This window comes from Euleptes europaea, chromosome 19, assembly GCF_029931775.1.
Source record: "Euleptes europaea isolate rEulEur1 chromosome 19, rEulEur1.hap1, whole genome shotgun sequence".
NCBI lineage: Eukaryota > Metazoa > Chordata > Lepidosauria > Squamata > Sphaerodactylidae > Euleptes > Euleptes europaea.
The window spans coordinates 25,397,131-25,418,404 of record NC_079330.1 but is presented as its reverse complement, the minus strand read 5'-3'; the positions used below and the strand labels follow the sequence as shown (position 1 = coordinate 25,418,404).

General features: G+C 50.5%; 1 protein-coding gene across 2 annotated transcripts in view; it reads left to right on the top strand.

The window, feature by feature from the left end:
* Positions 1-19,584, top strand: part of FLOT2 (flotillin 2) — a 31,207-nt gene extending 11,623 nt beyond the window's left edge. The window contains exons 2-11 of one of the 2 annotated variants that reach the window (XM_056865341.1): positions 1,585-1,666; positions 7,416-7,506; positions 11,586-11,709; positions 12,562-12,680; positions 14,911-15,024; positions 15,126-15,245; positions 16,159-16,373; positions 17,322-17,505; positions 17,607-17,756; positions 19,238-19,584. In XM_056865341.1, the coding sequence (XP_056721319.1) occupies positions 1,585-1,666; positions 7,416-7,506; positions 11,586-11,709; positions 12,562-12,680; positions 14,911-15,024; positions 15,126-15,245; positions 16,159-16,373; positions 17,322-17,505; positions 17,607-17,756; positions 19,238-19,276 (1,238 nt within the window). In that variant the 3' untranslated portion in view covers positions 19,277-19,584. Of the gene's footprint in view, positions 1-1,584; positions 1,667-5,682; positions 5,774-7,415; positions 7,507-11,585; positions 11,710-12,561; positions 12,681-14,910; positions 15,025-15,125; positions 15,246-16,158; positions 16,374-17,321; positions 17,506-17,606; positions 17,757-19,237 lie in introns of both variants that reach the window. The other variant, XM_056865342.1, reaches the window with a different exon arrangement.
* Positions 19,585-21,274: the final 1,690 nt, after the last annotated feature.

Here is a 21,274-nt window from a genome sequence, read left to right as displayed (position 1 = left end):
AGATAACCGAACCAGGCGAAGCCATTTGTAATCAAGTGAATATGAGCCATTTCCGTCCTCAAATGTGGCCGTCCCCAGTGCAGCTCCTGCCAACATGTCCATTTGAGCCTTGGGAAGAAATTCTTGAATGCCGTGGAGAGAAAAGGGGGGCTTCATATGGCTTCCTTTCAGCTTTGACTAGCGAAGTGCTGAGCTCATCCTGTACCCTGTCTTGGCTGGCGACTTCCTTGTGCCTCTGCGCTTGGCAACTTCTCCCCATTGCCATGCCAAGGACCAAACCCTCTCCTTTCTTGGGAAACTGAAATCAAACAGCTTCTCTCCCCCAAAACAAAGAGATAATCCTACTCTTTCCCCCCCCCCCACCATGGCAACCATTCTGTGGTGGTACCTACAACTTTCCTCAAATTTCTACAGGCTCAACAAAGTTGGGGGGCTTCTCTAATTTCATGCGTCAGTGTGCCTTGAGTCCAGCAGGGTCAAAGACTTGTGACTGTGACTTACTAAGATGGGGAGGGGCTGTGGCTCAGTGGTAGAGCATCTGCTTGGCATGCAGAAGATCCCAGGTTCAATCCCTAGCATTGCCAATTAAAGGGACAAGGCGAGTAGGTGATGTGAAAGACCTGTGCCTGAGACCCTGGAGAGCCGCTGCCAGTCTGAGCAGACAATACTGTCTTTGATGGGCCAAGGGTCTGATTCAGTATAAGGTAGCTTCGTATGTTCATATGTTCCTAAGATAATGCCCAACTTGATGTGTAGTCCATACTTTTTGAATTGCTTTGTATAGGCACAGATTTTTTTAGATCCTTTCATGCTGAGAGTAAATTTCTAGTCTTTATGACCCAAAAGGTGATAAATTAATACAAGGTCAGTTGGAGTGTGGGTGCATTGGTGAGGCATACCGTGATGCATTGCAAATCTCCTATCTTCTCCTGTGACCAACAAAAGCAGGCTAAACTCTGCAAAAGAAGCTAATAATTTATTTAATTTACAGAATTTTGGTTATAGAATTTGGATTATGTTGGCCCAGAACTTTTTTTTTTTAAAGAGAGCCAGCATGGTGTAGTGGTTAAGAGTGAATGAGTTTAGTTTGTGAATGGTTTTATTTGCATTTAGTCATAGGCCATTACAAGTTAAGAGTGGTGGACTCTAACTTGGAGAATTGGATTTGATTCCCCATTCCTCCGCATGAAGCCAGCTGGGTTATCTTGGGCCAGTCACAATTCTCTCTGAACTCTCTCAGCCCCACCTACCTCACAAGGTGTCTGTTGTGGGGAGAGGAAGGCAATTGTAAGCCAATTTGAGACTCCTTAAAGGTAGATAAAATCAGAGTATAAAAACTAACTCTTCTTCTTCTTAAAGCAAAGTCAGCTGTGCTGTCTTTGGTCCTTTCCGGTGTCCTTGCAAAGCAATTTTCATGTGTACTTTTAAAAAAGTACATCCTGACACCTGCGGCCTAGAAAGCACTCCGTGTCTGTGCTGCTTTGTTTTCAGTTCTTAACACCTCGCTTCCTCTTGGGGAGGGTGAAGATGCTGGAGAGCTCCACCCTGGAGCAGTCACGGCAGCTGCCTCTGTTTGTTCCACAGGTGGATGCTGCGGCTCTGACAACAAGCAGTACGTCGACGGAGGCTGGGCTTGGGCCTGGTGGTGTATTTCCGATACGCAGAGGTAAGCAGGGGAGTCTTCCAGCGTGCAGGTGATGTCCTCTTGGAGTGGCAGAGGGGCAGCTCTTACTCTGGTTCGGCTCTGAGAAACTACTGGTGCTGCAGAGACTAGGGTGTCAGAGGTAGTACCCTGCCTCAGTCAGTCGTCAGGGGAGTAGGATAGGAAAGGGCACCCCCTCCCTTTCTCCAACAACCCACAAGGGTGCAGTAGCGTTTCTGTTTCCAAATTGTACATTCACACACTGCGGTGTGAACTGGTTTGAGAGCTGCCTTAACTCTCTGTCGTCCCTTCCTCCCCAGAAAAAGCATCCTGGGGACTGCAATTTCAGGCGAGTTATAATTCACCTTGCTAGTTCAAAGATGCTTCACAAAATGCCAGTTCACAAGATCCCTTTCCCTTGAGGCCCTGGCCATTAAGCCTTTTTTGAAACTAGTTTAACTTTATAGCTTAGCTATACCAAAAGGGTAGGGGGCAGGGGGAATGACTGAACTATTTATTTATTATTTTCCATTTATATCCCATATCAAAGCCAGATCAGTGATACATGCAGAGATACAGCAGACAACTTCCTCCATAGTGTGGTGCTGTGGGTCCATAGTGGGTCCATAGTGTGGTGCTGTGGGTCCATAGTGTGGTGCTGTGGGTCTTTGAATTCATTTCTTGCAGGACACAGCTCAGCATCACACCATGGAGGAAGTTGTCTGCTGTACCTCTGCATGTATCACTGATCTGGCTTTGCCTGATCAACCTCTGCTGGGATTGGGTAATTATGTCACCTCCCTGCATGAGATGTGATTAGATTGTTCAGTCCTTTCCAAGGCAGATAATTCCTGCCTTCAGAAGAGGCTGCCTGCCTGTTGCATGTCTCTGCATGAGTCACTGCTCAGGGCTGGCCTTCCAAGTTGGAGGCATGTTTAGAGCAGTGATTCATGCAGAAACATAGCGAATGGGAGGTGAGCTGCTTTTTTCGCAATCAGAAGGAAGCCTTTTTTTTGGAGTAAGGAGAGGTGTGTGCCTCTCATTTTAATTCTAAAATCAAGTGTTCCTCTGTCACCAGAGGCATGGGAGAGAGTGGTCTTTTGTGCATGGCTGTTTCCCTCGCTGTCACCCCTCTGACAACTTCAGGTCTTTGTTTTGATTCTGCATGTCGTTTCTGACTGTCAGAGGTCACCTCACTCTTCCCCTTCATTTTCCCGTGTTTTGCATGCATTTTCAGGGACCTGTTCTATCTTGAATTTGAAAACCCGGGCAAAATGTGGGGAAGGAGACCTCCGACGGTCAGAAACGGCATGCGTATTCAAAGACCCAAAGTCATCAGAGGGGTGACTGCAAGGGAAACAGCCATGCATAAAAGGCCACTGGGACTAGGAGATAATGTGATTCTTTTCCTTGTAATTTTACCCACAGCCCAACAGGAGAGCTGTCCTGCTCTCTGGTTAGCTTTTATGGGGGCAGCATGCTTTTTGGCCAGCCAGTGTTGCTGAGAGTGAATAATTGGGGGCAGCACTGACCATAGGCAGAGTGGCCTTCTGTGCCTGAGTTGCTCAGATTCCGGGAGATGGGGGTCGGAAGAGATCTCTCTGTCAACCTTTCAGTCCCCGCCTCTTTCTCCTTCTACCGTAACTAAGACTGTTGCTTGCTGTGTGTCTTCTTCCATGCATCCTGTGACTAACTCACTTGTGTGATGGTGCTGCTGCTGCTCTTGCTGTCCTAAAGCCCAGTGTGTAATCTGTGGGGTCTCTGTGGGATTTGCAGCATGTCCTGACCCCCACCCTGTGGGAGGCACCTCCACCTCCCGACACACTAACAAGGAAAAGGAGAAAGACGAGACTCTCTGGGTTTATAGCCGGAAGGGCGGAGAACAGAGGCTGGCACCACTGCCCGGCCTTGTGGAGGGGCGGGCTGATAGATTCTCCCTCACATGCCACACTGCTGCCTGTGATGTGCACCACTTGCTGTGCCAGCTCTGGAACTGGAGGAGGGGGGAGGCTGCCCAAGGGGCGCTTAGCTAGCTGGAGCAGCTTGGCTAGTTGTATGGTCTTTCGTAGAGGAACTGCCACCTGAGTTCCTCTAGTGTGGAAATCACACCAAGTGTGCATGTCCCATATTCCAGGGCTATGCTATGAGCCCTTCACTTTATCCAGCTGTCCTTCATGCACCCCAATCTCTGGCCATATATGGATGACCCTAAGACCCTTTTGCTCCGTGGCGCAGAGTGGTAAGCTGCAGTACTGCAGTCCAAGCTCTGCTCACGACCTGAGTTCGATCCCGACAGTTGGTTTCAGGTAGCCAGCTCAAGGTTGACTCAGCCTTCCATCCTTCCGAGGTCGCTAAAATGAGTACCCAGCTTGCTGGGGGTAAAGGGATGATGGCTGGGGAAGGCACTGGCAAACCACCCTGTAAACAAAGTCTGCCTAGAAAACGTCGGGATGTGACGTCACCCCATGGGTCAGGAATGACCTGGTGCTTGCACAGGGGACCTTTACCTTTTTTTAAAGACCCTTTTGCAGCAGTCGAAGGGCGACAGAAGAAATAGTTTGAGTCACTGACCCCCCCCCCAGCTTTCTTACTCTAATGTATGGAGATGGAGTGTATTGGCATCATTGGGTACTCCCCCTCCCAAGTTCTGATTAGTTCCCCCCCCCAATAGTAACAGAACAGGGTGAGACTGGGATCGAAGCTTCCTTTAGCATCACCTAGTGAGTCTTTGACAGAGTCAAGATTTGAACTGGGATTATCTCCCCTTTCAAAGTGTGAAGTGGTTGATGGATAGCCAGTGGCTGTTAAATCTAGGGAATGGATGGTTGAACTGGGATTTCACATACTGGTTGCTGCATCACACCACCTGCCAGTTATGTAACTGTAACCCTTAACCCATTAATCCCCAAACACCCCTGTGAAGAGGTCGTCCTTCCCATTTTGTAGATGAGGAGCTCAGGGTAAGGCCTTCTAGGCTGTCTGCATGGATTGGCCCTGGCTGCATGGGAAAGGGGTTGCGGTGGGGGTGGTATCTCTACTAATAGCAAAGGCTTGGCAAAGGCTTGCGGCATTTATCTCAGCAGGGAGCTCACAGAAGGAATTCCACTTCAGATGGTCTTTTAAAACCTTGGCGGTGCTAGTGTAAATTTCAGACAAGCTCTGCGCTCCTTACAAAGAAAGGCTTCTAGTGATGTTTAATAGAAGTGGTCAGTCAAATAGTGGTCAGTTAAATAGAAGTGGTCAGTCAGGAGGAAGGTGAGAAGGTAAAGGCCAGTGACAGGTAAGAGTGGGACTAGTATTGAGTGAATGCCACCACCCCACCTCACGATCAGCATTTTTTCTCTGAGCATCCTTTTCAAATGTTTGAAAAAATCCCTGTGGATACTCTATAGTGATGCTTGGACAATCCCCTCCCCCTTCTCCCTCTCCCCTGCAAACAAAATATCATGTAGTTATAGGCTTCTTACTTGACAGCCTCTTTTTACTTCAGTTACAAATCACACGCTTCCCAGCCTTTTGCTACCAAGGACAATGGGATTGTTATTTTTCACTGCTTCACAATCCAGTTTGGAAGGCAGAAAAAAACTACAAATCCCATCATCCTTGACAGATAATGATGGGGGGGGGGAGGCCCCACACAAAACAATTTAAGTTTTGTTTAGAGGGGGATGAAACTGACACAGTGGGTCAAAAAGCAGCTGGCTTTGGGCAGGGGGGTCAGGTACAAGCCTCATTCAAGTTGGGGGGTCCAGATTCAAAGCATTGTTGAGTTGGTACCAGGGAAATGTATTTGGGCAAGGCCTGCCATAAGCAGGGCCCTGTCCCTGGTTGACCACCCAGAGCAGGGCAGATTCATACATGACTCCTGACGAGAGCCCCGGATTCACCTTGTTGCGCTTTTCAAAACCTTGTGTCGCCTCGACCCCGGAGTGGCTTGGAAACCCAGAAAAGTCCCGTCTTTCCCTTGGCAACTGGGTTCTGCTACTCTCTGGTAACCACCTTGTGTGTTTGCTGTCCTACCCTTGTTTATTGCTGCTCAGACTGTCTTTGGAGGTTATGACCATCCTTTGTCGCTGTGAGAATATTGAGACGTCGGAGGGGGTCCCACTGTACGTAACGGGGGTCGCACAGGTAAATGATTCACCCACTTCTAATGTGTTGTCTCTAACCTTCTTCTCTCCCTTCTGTCCCACGCAGCAGCAACTGTGGCAGCAAGAGGACTTAAGCACTCTCCTTTTTCTCTAGCGGGCCAGCCTTGGTACCTGCACTTTTCTCTCCTTTGCCCCCTTGTTTGGCTCTTGCTACCTGCTGTTGCACTCCACGGTAATGTAGAACGATGCATGCTGACCGACTCCAAATTCAAGGCCCCCCTTTCTGAACCCCATGGGAATGTCGCTGGCACCCGCTCCTTCCCGATTGCCACTTCAGCCTGCTTCACAGGTGTCACACAGAAACAGGAAGGCTATTAACGCGCATCCGCTCTGTGGGGGAAAAGAAAGGCCGCGCGAGATCATGTCTGGGGGGTGGGGGGGAGCTCTCCGTGAGCGCAGCTGAATTGTAGGGCAGATCCTGAGAACTGTGTGCTACTTTTGAAAAAGCGCAAAGTCCTGCGGCCCTTTTAGTTTACTGTGGCGTGGTCTGTCGTAGACTCCAGTCTGCTCCATCAGGTGGTCACCTGTTTGTTAAAGTAGAATCCTCCAGGTACACCTGCTTCTGCCAGACTTAAATCGGTTTCTGTACATGGCTACCCTGTCTGGGTAAAAGTCAAGGTTAATCTGGTCCATTCCTTCCTTTTGTTCTTTGAACATAGAAGTCCCACTTAGGTGCTGCAGGTCTCTCTCTGATCATTCTTGGAACTCTCCTCCATGCCACTGCACTGAAGAGGTTAGGACATTTCAATAAATGTCCTTAAAATGCCAACTATCCCGTTCTGATTATGTTAACAATAAAACATGTTTTAAAACCTCTTCCTCTCTGCCAGTTTAACCCCTAGCAGTGAAAGCCAGGCCTCAAAATGCTCATTAAAAGAAAAAGATTTTCAGCGTTTGAAGGATCTCTAGGCATAGTTTTGGAGCCAACTCCCCTGAGAAGCATCTTTGTTCCTTTTAGAGGTACCAGTGGGGATAGGTAGGACAGGTGCTCTTGAAGTCCAGTCCTAAAGGACTTCACTGGCCTGAATCAGCCCATCAGATCCTGCCTGGAATGATACATCACCAGTACTCTGGTGTCAGCTAGGAAATTAAACTCGGATTTGGGCAACCTAGCTTTAAGTTTCAGCAGATTAGAAGCCAGTTTGGAAAACAGAGGATTATAGTAGCCTACTTCATGGAGTGGTTGTGGAAACAAAGATTTCCATTTTTCCATTGTAATTTTTTTAAAATTTGGGTGGGTCTTATGGATTTTTTCCCTGGCTCTCCCCCCCCCCCAGCTTTTACATCTCTAAGCGTGTGGTGTGTGAACTCTGATTATTTCTTGGATGGGGTTGTATTTCTAAGGCCCACAAATCAGGCAAAACCTCACGATAACCCTTCCAATCATGAGATCTTGAACTCAGCCGGTGGCACTCAGTGATCCTGTTCCATGTAGCTTCAATGTTTCCCCACTCTTGGTTTCTGAAACAACCCCACATTTATTTCTGTGTGTTTGGTCGACCGGCAGAAGCATTGCATTGCATCTGCATTTCCTGGAGCCGGTGCAGCAGGTGGTCCCGGGCCAAGGGGAAGAGCTGAGCCTGTTACCTAGAAACGTGCCAATGTTTTACGTTTTTTGGCAGGATTTCCCTAGAGATAATGACGTTACAGCCCAGGTGTGAGGACGTAGAGACGGCGGAGGGGGTAGCTTTAACTGTCACAGGTGTGGCCCAGGTACAGTAACTCCAAATGCCTCCTTTCAGGAATGCATGCCTCTAACTCTTCTTCCTGGCCTCTCCTCCCTCCTAGGAGGCTGCTTATCCCAGGGGAGAGGCATTGGCTGCTCTGGAAACACTGTCCTTGCTCAAAAGCTGCTTTTAAAAATTTTCCGTCTCAGATTCACACAGCTCCCCAACACCTTTGTTGGGAGGGAAGCCCCTTCCCTTTTTCATCGCTAGGTTGTTGCTTCTCTCCCGCCTGTGCAGCAGAGGGTGCTGTTGCTACTCTGACCTCCTTAACAGTCGGACCCAGCACCCTTCCAGCACAACGATCTGCTTCTCTGCCTAGGTTTGTACGTAGCCGGTTTTTGTCCCGGGTTCCTATTGGTTGCCAAATGAGTTCAGTGCTGTGGCTTTTAGTCTTCATAAAGTCCAAATTCCTGTGGGATCTACTTTGCTCCAGAATGGTGATGAGCAAGTTACATTACTGAGAAGGTCTCTCTGGGGCAGTGGGCCAGGCATTGCCACAGCTGTGTTTTGGAGTGAGTCGCCGGCCGGTCCTGTAATCGTGTCCTGCTGTTCCTTCTGTGCATGAACACGTGAAGCTGCCTTATACTGAATCAGACCCTTGGTCCATTGAAGTCAGTGTTGTCTACTCAGACCGGCAGCGGTTCTCCAGGGTCTCAGGCAGAGGTCTTTCAAATCACCTACTTGCCTGGTCCCTTTAACTGGAGATGCCAGGGATTGAACCTGGGACCTTCGGCATGCCAAGCAGATGCTCTACCACTGAGCCATGGCTCCTCCTCAACAGCTCTTGCTTCTGGGTCCAGATTTGGCTGATCTCCAGTCTCCACAAACAAACAAAAAGTCCTCTTTTGCTTCAGCAGGGTAAATTCCAGTAATCAGCATCTGCTCTCTCTTTATGTTCTGGATGCCACATGGCTTAGGTGTGTGGGGAGCTGGTGAGTGGATGGCCTTCCTTTTTGGTTGCATGGGATGGCCTTCCTCCCCAACTCTGAACTGAAATTCCAGATATGTGAAATAGCCATTTCTGCGTCATGACAGCAAGTGTGGTGTAGTGGTTAAGAGCGGTGGTTTGGAGCGGTGGACTCTAATCTGGTGAACCGGGTTGGTTTCCCCACTCCTACACATGAAGCTAGCTGGGCTAGTCACAGTTCTCTTAGAGCTCTCTCGGCCTCACCTACCTCACAGGGTGTCTGTTGTGGGGAGGGGAAGGGAAGGTGATTGAAAGCCGGTTTGATTCTCCTTAAAAGGTAGAGAAAATTGGCATATAAAACCAACTCTTCTTCCAGTCTCCCCCCCCCCCCCAGTTTAATGAGGCTTTTTAGTTAAAAGGTTAGGTCTCAAGGAAGTGTTTCTTGAAGAGAAAGACATTAACACAGTCTCACAAATAAGCACACGACTTTTCTTGTACATCTGTGTTAGCCATTTGGGGCACTTTGACAGAATGGGTGGATCTAAGAATCTAAGAATCTTAGATCTATGGATCTAAGAATCAGTATGGTTAGAGCGTTGAGATAAGTTTTGGGAGACCCCCAGGTTCAAATCCCTGCTCTGCATGAAGCTTGCAGGGTGACCAGGGGCAAGCCGGTCTCTTTAAACTTGACCTGCATCATAGCGTTGTAAGGATAAAATGGAGGCAGGGAGAATGGTGTTCCCTGCCCGGAGCTCTTTGGAGGCAGGGCAGTGTTAAAAATATACGAAATAAATAAATGTCGGCCTACTCAAACTTCCCTGGAGGTCACATTTGCTGGAGCCAGCCAGGCAAGCCTGCATCTTATCACTTTTGTTGCACGTTCTGGTAAGTGGGTTAAATGAATTGCTAACTGACCTCTTGTTTGTTTAATGATTAGAGGGAAATCCAGACACAGGAGGTTTTCCCGTGACAGCAGGAGAAGTGGACTCTTGTCTTAATAGAGCACCACAATCATGGTGGACCTGTCGGGCCTGAGGTGGCACCCTTTTGCATTTGAGGGGGGGGGGTGTTGCGCGAACACTTCTTCCCAGCTCCTAAACACATTATCTCATTGTTTAACACTGTGCTGTTTAGGGTTGTTCCTGCAGACAAGGGTAGGCAGAGGCTGGAAACTCAGCTGATGAATTTCAGCAGGGCTCGCTCAGGAAGAGTTCCTAGTGGGTTGCATCCCAGGTGTTCGCAAAGATGAGCGTTCCAACTGACCACATTTTGGGGGCGGGGGTTGAGGGTTGGTCAGAGGACTAGCTGAAAAGCACAGGCTCCTGCGTGGCTACGCTGAAAGCAATATGTCTTCTGGCTTGATGGCCCTGGAATCCTGGCTCTCAACTAGTCACCAGTCCTGGTCATAGATATGAGCTTGTAAGAATGCACCTCGCCACAGAAAGCTTTGTTTTATCCTGGGAACGGCATTACTACTCAGATTTAGTGGTTAAATCTACACATGCTTTCCTGTTGAAACTTTGTGATGGGCTTGCGTTCCTCTACCATGCTCACACGCTATGTTTTGTTGTATCAGCAGGGAAAGCACTTTTTTTTTTTTAAATAGGAACACGGAGCACGAGACATCTTGGGCTCCCAGCCTATCCCCTTCTGCTTGAAGCACTGTTCTGATTCTTTGCGAGCCTTTTGGTTATTTTGGTGTTGTTGATTTAAAAAAGGGGGGAATGTGAAGCCTACAAGCCAATGTGAACTTTTCTATTTTTAAAATCCCCTCGCCCCTGCGCTCTCTTAGAATGCTTTCTTGAGAGTTGACTTTTACTCTCAAGGCTGAACTCTGGCAGCTGCAAGACTGGAGTAGGGAGCCTGAGAGGGACAAGAGCAGCCCGTCCCCTGAAACCCTTTCTGCAGCCCAGTGACACTCACCAAGCCCCTACTGTTCTTCTCTGGCTTGTGGGACCTGGACTGGCCCTGGTGCTACTGCTTGGAAGAAGCAGCTGTTCATCATAGCGTAGTGGTTAAGAGCGGTGGTTTGGAGCGGTGGACTCTGATCTGGGGAACCAGATTTGTTTCCCCGCTCCTCCACATGAAGCCAGCTGGGTGACCTTGGGCTAGTCACACTCTCTCAGCCTCACCTATCTCCCAGGGTTTCTGTTGTGGGGAGGGGAAGGGAAAGCGATTGTAAGCCGGTTTGATTCTGCCTTAAGTGGTAGAGAAAGTCGGCATATAAAAACCAACTCTTCTGCTGCTGCTGCTGCTCAGCAGCATTTTGCGTCTCCAGCCAAATAATGCCTGGAAATGGGGTTGGTTGCAGTGGAGGCTCTTCTGCTCCATGCCAGCAGCTCTATCTACTAATTGCTTTGGCAGGGAGGAGCATGGGAGAGCACGAGTGGGCCGTTGGTCTGCATTTTGAGAGATATGAGAAGAGTCAGTGGCAAGCGAAATGACTTTGTGAGCTTTTATGGACTTGAAATGCCGCTGGCTGGGGGAGAGCCCAACAAACCCACTTCATGTGTCTGTGGAAGATATCCTGACTCCCTTTTGCATTGTCCAGACCCAGGAATTGCCTTCCTTTCCTTTATCCCTTAGAAGCTCCTTGATCCATTGATCTTGAGCAGTGTAATTTTAAATCTAATGGTTGAGGGATATAAGGACTGAGATAAATCTTGCCACTGACAATGTAGCCTTGGGATCCCTGTCACTTAATTAAAAAGGCATTATGTCAGACACAGAGGCATTAGAAATTGCCTTCCAGCAAAACGAGGAGAGGGCACAATCTTTGCTGCAAATAATTTGCTCAGTTCATGGGGGCGGGGGGCTGGCTGGGATGGTCCTGTCCCCCAAATCCCTGAATTGCGTGACATAGGCTGGCGGAACTGCGACTCTCTGTTCCTTTGCTCCCCTGAATTGATTTGTATGTTTTCCAGAAATGGGTCTTCTGTGAAACCTGCCTCTGAAACATCCAAATTGTCCTCCAGTGACTGGCATTGCCATGGCAGGAAAAAAGACAGGGTAAACTGGCTGGATGTGTTCCTGAGAGCCAGGCGGCTGGCAAACTAAGTGCCCAGAGGTGGCTTGCGCTCGGCTTCTTTCACGGATAATAGCGTCTCCTGTTGTGCTCTCCCTTTTCTCACCGGGAACTCTATGGTTTTTGCCCACAGGTGAAAATAATGACTGAAAAGGAGCTTCTCGCAGTGGCTTGTGAGCAGTTCCTGGGGAAGAACGTCCACGACATTAAGAACGTGGTCCTCCAGACGCTGGAGGGGCATCTGCGCTCCATCTTAGGTGTGAGGAGTGGTGGGGCGTCCCCCGATTGGCGTGTGTCTCCTTGGGCCCTGTAGATAGACGTTCCCCCTCTCCTGCACTTGCAGGTTGGTGCAGCCCTCGGCCAAAGAAAAGGAAGCAAGTTTCTGCCCCTGGGCATAGCAAGACACACTGTCGGTCCTCACCCACTGCAGCGGCAGAGAAACGTAAACCTGCACAAGCTACGCCTGCTGCAGTGTTGATGGACTCAACAGGGCTTCCATCGAGCTGTGTTCAGCGTAGCTCCCTGGCTCACCGAAGCACCATGAACATCTGCAGATATAAGCAAGCGCTCTTAATTTGCAGAACTGACTCAGGATGCACAGTGTCTGAAGAGCAGTGCCTTGGTGTTGCTGGGCCGAATGACACTCCCACCCAGAAGCAGCCCTGCGTGGAGCCAGCGTGGTGTAGTGGTTAAGAGTGGTGGTTTGGAGCGGCGGACTCTGGTCTGGAGAACTGGGTTTGATTCCCCACTCCTCCACATGAGCGGGGGAGGCTAATCCGGTGAACCGGATTTGTTTCCCCGCTCCTACACATAAAACCAGCTGGGTGACCTTGGGCAACTTACAGCTCTGTTAGAGCTCTCTCAGCCCCACCTACCTCACAGGGTGACTGTTGTGGGGAGGGGAAGGGAAGGTGATTGTAAGCTGGTTTGAGTCTCCCTTAAGTGGTAGAGAAAGTTGGCATATGAAAACCAACTCTTCTTCTTGCTCTGTATCCTGGATCCCCTCTCTCTCTTCCCCAAAGGGTTCAGGTCTTACTAATTTCCAGCTGTTCTCCAGTCATTCCTTTTGGATATGCCAACCACCCTTTGCCTTTGTTTTCATTCTACAGGGACATTGACAGTTGAGCAGATCTACCAGGACAGGGATCAGTTTGCCAAGTTGGTGCGGGAGGTGGCAGCCCCAGACGTGGGCCGGATGGGCATTGAGATCCTGAGCTTTACTATCAAGGTACAGGCAGGGCCACACTGGGAATGTCATCTGGCCAAGATAGGCAGAAATGGCCTGTTAATGCTAAAGCTGTTGTTATCAATTATACAGGCAGCAGAAAAGCAGGGCACTTTGGAAGGGAAGATTAAAAAAAAGAGGTGCACAATGCTTCTTCCATCAGGACCAACCTAAGTCTCATAAAACAGGGAAGCTTTAAAAGCCTCCAGGTTCGCTATTCAGAACAAGAAAGCCAAGGTTTTGGGTGGGGGTGCAGTGCATGACGGAGAAGTTACAGCTTGCAGAATCTCATAACTTATGTTTGGATTTTGTTTGTGGACCCATGCAGTGCCTACATTATTATTATTATTATTTTTTGCTAGAAAGAGCACGGTAGAGCAGGGGTGTCAAACATAAGGCCCGCGGCCCGGATCCGGCCCCTTGAGAGGTCTTATCCGGTATCTGAAGAAATGAGCTGTGGCTCCCAAAAGCTCATACCCTGCCAGCAATTTTGTTAGTCTTTAAGGTGCTACCGGACTCTTGCTCTGACCCGGCCCTCTAGCCAGTTGAGGCAGCCACACACACATCCGTCCTGATCTGGGCTGGCGAGGCATGGCCCGGCCCGACCAAGTGACATTTACGTCATATCTGGCTCTCGTAACAACTGGGTTGGACACCCCTGCTGTAGAGTGTTTAGGGCTGCATCAAAACAGCAGCGATTTCCCATTGCCGCTGTGAATGCTGAGGCATTTGCAGCAGCAACAGAGCACATGGACCACACAATAGTTTTCTAGTACTTTCCTTGCCCCTCAGGCTTCCTCCCCGGCCACCAAAGGTCTTTTTTTGGACTTCTTTTAAAAAATCAGGAATGGATGTATCACTATAGTGTTAAGATACAGCAATAAGTCAATCATCTTTTTTTTTAAAGCCTTCTGGTGGCATGTGGTGGTGGGGAACGGCAGCCATGGAACAAGGGAAACAGTGCTGTTGTGAGTGGGGCCTTCAAAAATACGCACCTTCCTGTCCATGCAGGGTGCAAATGTAGTCTCCCAAAAGATCATAGAATCATAAAGTTGGAAGGGGCCATACAGGCCATCTAGTCCAACCCCCTGCCTAACGCAGGATCAGCCTACAGCATCCCTGACAAGTGCTTGTCCAGACTCTGCTTAAAGACTCCCAGTGAGGGGCAGCTCACCACCTCCCTAGGTAGCTGATTCCACTGTCAAACAACTGTTACGGTCAAAATGTTTTTCCTAATTTCCAGCTGGTACCTTTCCGCCCACAATTTAAACCCATTATTGCGAGTCCTGTCCTCTGCTGCCGACAGGAACAGCTCCCTGCCTCCTCTAAGTGACAGGCCTTCAGATACTTAAAGAGAGCAATCACGTCCCCCCTCAACCTCCTCTTCTCCAGACTGAACATTCCCAACTCCCTCAGCCTTTCCTCATAGGGCTTAGTCTCCCTCAGCCCCTGCTCATCCTCGTCGCTCTCCTCTGCACCCGCTCATACCAAAAGATCATACCAAACCATGTTTGGCAAAGATCACGTCAAAGCTGGGGAAGACACAGAAGATAGCCAATGAGGGGGTGGCGTTGTGTGAATGCTCTGAAATAACCTGCTCCACCTTAGACACAAAGCCGGAGTGAGACCTTCACGTGGAAGCAGCCTTCGCACGGACTTTTCCATTCGGGAGAGGTAGCTAAGAAGGCAGGGAGGGGAGCAGATGCTGCCAGGCAAGTGGGATTGTAGAGACAACCCCCCCCCCAATGGTTTTCCTGTATGCCCTGGCTTCTGTCTTGTCCCTGTGCATATCCTTTTTTGTCCCACCCTTCCACCCACATATTTCCTGAGAGCAGCTTACAATGGCACTAAAACATTTTTGAGTGAGGGCAATAAGCAGTGGAGGTCAGAGGCCAAGTAATGCTTTGGGCACAGAGCCAGGGGTCCCTGGGGGAGTTGGGGGGGTAGCTGTGAATTGCTTGCACTGGAGGTTGGACCAGATGGCCCTTGGGGTCCCCTTCAGCTCTACATTTCTGTGCTTTTGCTATTTTTCTGCAAGCTCTGGGGACATGATGGGAGAGGAGATGTTCCAAAGCACATATGCCACTACCCGAATGCTCCTGTTTCTAAAGGGGCCTGATTTGTGATGGAAGAAGAGGCTAGTTGAAGCTGCGTATGCGTGTGGGGAGGGGGGAGTGCACTTCCTGCTGCAGCTGATGGCTGGAGAGTGACTTCTTACACTCTTCCCTTGCAGGATGTCTATGATAAAGTCAGCTACCTGAGTTCCCTGGGGAAGACCCAGACAGCAGTCGTTCAGCGAGACGCAGACATCGGAGTGGCCGAAGCCGAGCGTGACGCTGGCATCCGGGTAGGTGTGCTGGAGGTCCCCCTGATGTTCTTGTCCTCCCCCCCCCCCTGGTCTTGTACTGGTCGGTGAGCTGAGCCGTGCCTCCCCGCTTGTTCCTGCAGGAAGCAGAGTGCAAAAGGGAAATGCTGGATGTCAAGTTCATGGCAGACACGAAGGTGGCCGATTCCAAGCGCGCCTTCGAAATGCAGAAAGCGGCTTTCAGCCAGGAGATCAATGTGAAGGTGTGTGGCTTCATTCATCGGGGCCTGGGTTTCAGGGAACACATGAAGCTGCCTTCTACTGAATCAGACCCTTGGTCCATCAAAGTCAGTATTGTCTACTCAGACAGGCAGCTGCTCTCCAACGGCTCAGGCTGAGGTCTTTCACATCACCTACTTGCCCAGTCCCTTTAACTGGAGATGCCAGGGATTGAACCTGGGGTCTTCTGCATGCCAAGCAGATGGTCTACCACTGAGCCATGGCCCCTCTCCTAAAAGGTTAAGAATACATGAACACATGAAGCTGCCTTATACTGAATCAGACCTTTGGTCCATCAAAGTCAGTATTGTCTACTCGGACCGGCAGCGGCTCCCCAGGGTCTCAGGCAGAAGTCTTTCACATCACCTACTTGCCTAGTCCCTTTAACTGGAGATGCCGAGGGTTTAATCTGGGACCTTCTGCATGCCAAGCAGATGCTCTACCACTGAGCCACGGCCCCTACCCAATGCAGGGCTGGCAGGGAGCACTTTCGCATCACAGTGTTGCGAGCCCCTTGCTCTGGCACACCTGGGCCCTCATGATCCCTTGAATGTTCTGGCTGCTTTGGAGCAAAGTCGTCTAGCGAGTGGTCCTGAAATGTGTGTGTGTTTTGGTTGGGAATGGTTTTTCATAGGTACAAAAGGGGCTGCATTCTGACAATGGGAAAGAAGGCAGGAAGTGGGCTGTGGGGGCCTGAGAGAGAGGGTGGTGGAAAAGGGAGACTTCACACAGGGTTCTGGGCTGTGTGCTGATGGCAGCCAGGGGTGGAAAATATTTGGTTCTTCTGTAACCCGGCTGCAAGTTCCCAATGAACTAGTAAGGGGGATGAGGATGAGTACTTTCTGGCCAGAGGTTATGACCTCCCCTCTCCCTCCCTGCCCCTCCCCCGCCCCCCAGACAGCAGAGGCTCAGCTAGCTTATGAACTGCAAGGAGCAAAAGAACAGCAAAAGATCCGCCAAGAGGAGATCGAGATCGAGGTTGTGCAGCGCCGGAAGCAGATTGACGTGGAGGAGAAGGAGATCATTCGCATGGACAAGGAGCTCATCGCCACCGTCAAAAGGCCGGCGGAGGCTGAGGCGCACCGCATGCAGGAAATCGCAGAAGGAGAGAAGTGGGTGTTGTCATCTAGGGAGGGGGGGTGGTTCCCATTCCCTCTGGGGCATCAGAAGCTGTAGCAATGGGTGGGGAGGGGGAGGAATGATGGGGTTTTATCTGCTGCAGCGTGGGTAGCTTGGCTCATTAGCTTGAGTCCTCTGCTTATTTTGGGAGTTCTGCTCTACCAGGGGTTGGACCTCAGGGGTTCGCTCAGACTGTCTGGCTCTGGCTCCTGACTTTTTCTCATATGTGTCAGGCTTTAGTCGCCTTTTCGATTGACCCACCTTAGTCCCCATCTTCTTTGGACTCACAAAATGTATATATTTAGTTGCATCTGCTGAAAAGGGCTATGTCCTATGAAAGCTATCGCCACAATTATTGTGTTAGTCTTCTAGGTGCTGCAGCTCCCCCTCTGCATTTTTTTTTCTGGCTCATATGCCCACTTGGGGTGGGGGGGAGAAAATACTCTGCCACCTTTCCATTGTTGCCAGTGCCCAAAAAACATGCCTAAACTCATCAGTAACTAAATATTGTCGAAGGCTTTCACGGTCAGAGTTCATTGGTTCTTGTAGGTTATCCGGGCTGTGTGACCGTGGTCTTGGTATTTTCTTTCCTGACGTTTTGCCAGCAGCTGTGGCAGGCCTGTTTCCCTTAAAGAGAGCCAGTGTGTTGTAGTGGTTAAGAGCAGCAGACTCTAATCTGGAGGACCAGGTTTGATTCCCCACTCCTCCACACTAGCGGCAGACTCTAAACTGGAGAACCGGGTGTGATTCCCTGCTCCTCCACATGAAGCCACTGGGTGACCTTGGGCCAGTCACGGTTCTCTCCGAATGCTCTCAGCACAACCTGTCTATTGTGGTGAGAGGAAGGGAAGGTGATTGTACCTCCTTAAAAGGTAGAAAAAAATCAGGGTATAAAAACCAACCCCTCCTCCTCCTTGTTCTTCTTCTTCTTCCCTTTAAAGGGTGAAACAGGTGCTTATTGCTCAGGCCGAAGCAGAGAAGATCCGCAAGATTGGAGAGGCCGAGGCTTCCGTCATCGAGGCCATCGGCAAAGCCGAGGCTGAGAAGATGAAGCTCAAGGCACAGGCCTATCAGCAGTATGGGGAGGCGGCCAAGATGGCCTTGGTGCTCGACGCCCTGCCCCAGGTGAGAGTCGGGGCGAGTCTGAGGGCTGGGGAGCAGGGAGCGCTCTCCCGGGGGCCTCCCTCCGGGGCCTGTGCCTCAGGAAGTTGCTGTCTTGCCCTCAGATCGCCGCCAAGGTGGCTGCCCCGCTGGCCAAGCTCGATGAAATTGTGATTCTCAGTGGGGACAACAATAAACTGACATCGGACGTGAACCGGTTGCTGGCTGAGATCCCTGCATCTGTGCACGCCCTCACCGGGGTCGACCTCTCCAAGGTGAGGAGGGTGGGGGTGCAGGGGAGAATCTTGGCTTGATCGTCACCCCTTCCCCACTTCTGGGTGTTTGTGGGGGGCTGGGGGGCTGCAGCGGCAGTTCTAGAATGCCTGGCAGCCGTGGTCCTTATCCTAGGACCGGCGCCTAAAAAATGCCTGGCTGCGGTACCTGATACTGTAGCTGGCGAGCATGTCCGTTGGGGTGAACTGCTTGCTCGGGGTTGGTGCTTTTACCAACGCTGCCTGCAAGGTCCGTCCTTGCGTTGCAAGGATGTTGTGACCCTTTGTGGGATAGACACATCCAGTTAGGAGAGGCTGGAGACCTTTCCTCTCCCCTCACCCCACTCACACGCACCCATAACCTTGATGGGTGAAAATTAATAAGGAGACTGTTATTGGGGCTTCTTTGGGGATTCTATTTGGAAAACCGGATTAGATTTAGACGAAGGGGGAGGAACATCAACAATTTCAGATATGCCAATGATACTACATTACTGGCAGAAAGTAGCGAAGACTTGAAACGACTACCACTGAAAGTTAAAAAAGAAAGTGCCAAAGCAGGACTACAGCTGAACGTCAAGAAGACAAAAGTAATGACTACAGGAGAATTACTCAGCTTCAAGGTTGACAATGAAGAAATTGAAATTGTTCAAGACTTTCTATTCCTTGGCTCCACCATCAACCAAAAGGGAGACTGCAGCCAAGAAATCAGAAGGAGATTGAGAATGGAAAGAGCAGCCATAAAGGAGCTAGAAAAGATTCTTAAGTGTAAGGACGTGTCACTGGCCACCAAGATCAAGTTAATTTATGCCATCGTATTCCCTATTACTATGTATGGGTGTGAAAGCTGGACAATTAAGAAAGCTGATAGGAAGAAAGTAGATTCCTTTGAAATGTGTTGGAGGAGAGTGTTACGGATCCCGTGGACTGCTAAAAAAACAATTCAGTGGGTGTTAGATCAAATCAAGCCTGAACTGACCCTAGAAGCTAAAATGACTGAACTGAGGCTATCGTACTTTGGTCACATAATGAGAAGACAAGAGCCACTGGAAAAGACAATCATGCTAGGAAAAGTGGGAGGCAACAGGAAAAGAGGAAGACCCACCAAGAGATGGACTGACTCAATCAAGGAAGCCACGGCCCTCAATTTGCAAGACCTGAGCAAGGCTTTCAAAGACAGGACGTTTTGGAGGCATTGATTCATAGGGTCGCCATGAGTCGGAAGCGACTTGACAGCACTTAACACACACACATTTGGTTGGAAAGACGGCACGTCAGTGTTTTAAATAAAATAAATATCCAGCCTGCTGTCTTCCTAACCTAGGAGCAGAGATGTGTGTGTGTTAAGTGCCGTCAGGTCGCTTCCGACTCTTGGCGACCCTATGAATCAATGTCCTCCAGACTCTGCCAAAATAGCCTCTTGGTTACAAAGTTTGTCCTGGCCCCATTTACTAACAGCCTGTTTGCTGCGTTTCCCCCCACAGATCCCCCTAATCCAGAAAGCAACCGGAGCCCAGGCCTGAGACGAGGCGAGCCATCGAAGAGCACCCCCCCAGCCTGTTTATGCACTCCCCACCGACTGCCTTGAACATTGGGGGCTCCTGTTTCATCAGCGGAGATAGTTGGGGGCTTTGCTTGGGTGCCTTATATCTTTGAGGGACCGGAGCGGAGCAGGTCCGCCGGTCCTTTAGTTTCCAAGAGAGGCTTCTCTTCTGTAATCCCTGTTCCGTGTCATGCTAGCCAAACCCCTATCTTCGTCTGCTGTCTCACAAAGTCTGTGCCTTGACCAACCACCGCCCCTCCAGTTGCTGCTGTTGGGGCTGGGACGGACCCCAAACAGAAGGGATCAGAACAGATCCCCTGGCAGAGAGGAATGGGGTCTGCTACCTGGGGTTCTTCCCTTCCATACTTGGTGGTGAGGGCCACCTTTGGAATAATTTTTGCCTCTGCTGCTGCCACCCCTTGAGGGGAGATAGTGCCACCATTGCGTTGGCCTTTTGGAAGCATATCAGCCAAAACTTTCTGTGCAGTCCAAACGTTGGTTACTCTGCAGGGGAGGTGACTGGGTCTGTCCCAGTTTGATCCTGGAAGGCCGCCGTAATGTGTGGAATTGGCCTCAGTAGCATGTCCCGTAGGCCGAGACCCTTGTGGCGCCTCCTGCCAGATGACCTGCGGGGATCAAAGAGCTCGGAAGACTCAAGGCCACGTTCCGTACCCACGCTCGCACCCCTCCCCCTTTGCGCGTGCACACACTTGGTATCACTCCCCTGTTGTGTGGTATTTACTCAACATACAGATTGTGCCTCCTTTTTGATGCTATGCTCTTACCTCGTTTGTCTAATTTGCAGCGTCACCTGTGTTCTGCTCCCTCATGTCACATGTAGCCGAAGACGCAACTCCCCTCTCCCCTGCTCCCGGCTCTATTAGGTCCATGTGCTGCAGGCGTCTCCTTTTTTCCCCTCCCCCTTTTTGGCGTAAACGGGGCATACTCTAGCTGAGCGTCTCTGAGCCAAAAAGGGCCCCGCCTAAGCTGGGAGTTTCCCCAAAGCTTCGGCTCCCTGAATACCCGCTCCTCACACCCCTGGGCGAGTGCATGAGAGCGTTCGAAGGGGTGGCGGGGTGGGAAAGGACAGCAGCCAAGCCGAGCGGCCCTGAGCCCGTCGAGGACGGCTGTGTTTCCTCTCCACTATGCCCACTGTGCCTGGCCCAGTTGCTACGGGCATCAGTCTTTTCCTTCCTGCTGCTCTGTGCCAAGGGGTGTAGACCCCCTCCCCCTTATTCTGTGCTTGGCACCTCTAAGGCCTCTTGGGTCTGCCTCAGATATAAAGGTGGTTCCACGGGTCCATTGAGGGTTTTTCCTGTGTATGTGGGGGGTGCGCCTGTGTCCCCAGGGGTTTTAAGCAACTCCCACGGTGCCTCCTGCCTTATTAGACATGGCCATGCAAACACACTTTGTGTCCCAAGTTGCTCGCAACCCCTTTGTGGTGTCAGAGATCCTAAGGATGCTGCCTTGCATGATATATTGGGATTCTCTCACCTGCTCAGGCTGCTTTTGGAGTATCCCTGGCTGTCTTCCCCACCCCCACCTGTGGATAATGTGAAGGCCAAAAGGGGAGAGGAGGTTCTTTAGCGCTAGTGTGGAAGAGCTCTGAGCTTTTTTGGGGGGGGAGGGGGGTGATTTGTCATGACTTTCCTTGGATGGCTCTGGGGGGGGAAGGAAGTTGGAAGCCTTGGCTGAAGGCGCCCCCCCTTTCCACACTCAAGGAGGTAGCATTAAACTTTGGTGCCTGCGAGGGAGACGTCTGCCCTCCCTCCGCTAGCGCTGAGCCCTTCTGCATCTCCTTTTCCTCTCTTCCACCCTCGCTTGGTTCTCTTGCCATGGCTGCCATACATATCTCTGCATGTACATGGTGCATGACAGCCCGTGCCATGGGTCGCCAGGGACCTCTTGTTTATTCAAGCGTGGACAAATGTACAATAAAATTGTGGTGACCTTGCTCTGCTGCCGCCTCTAGTCTTTG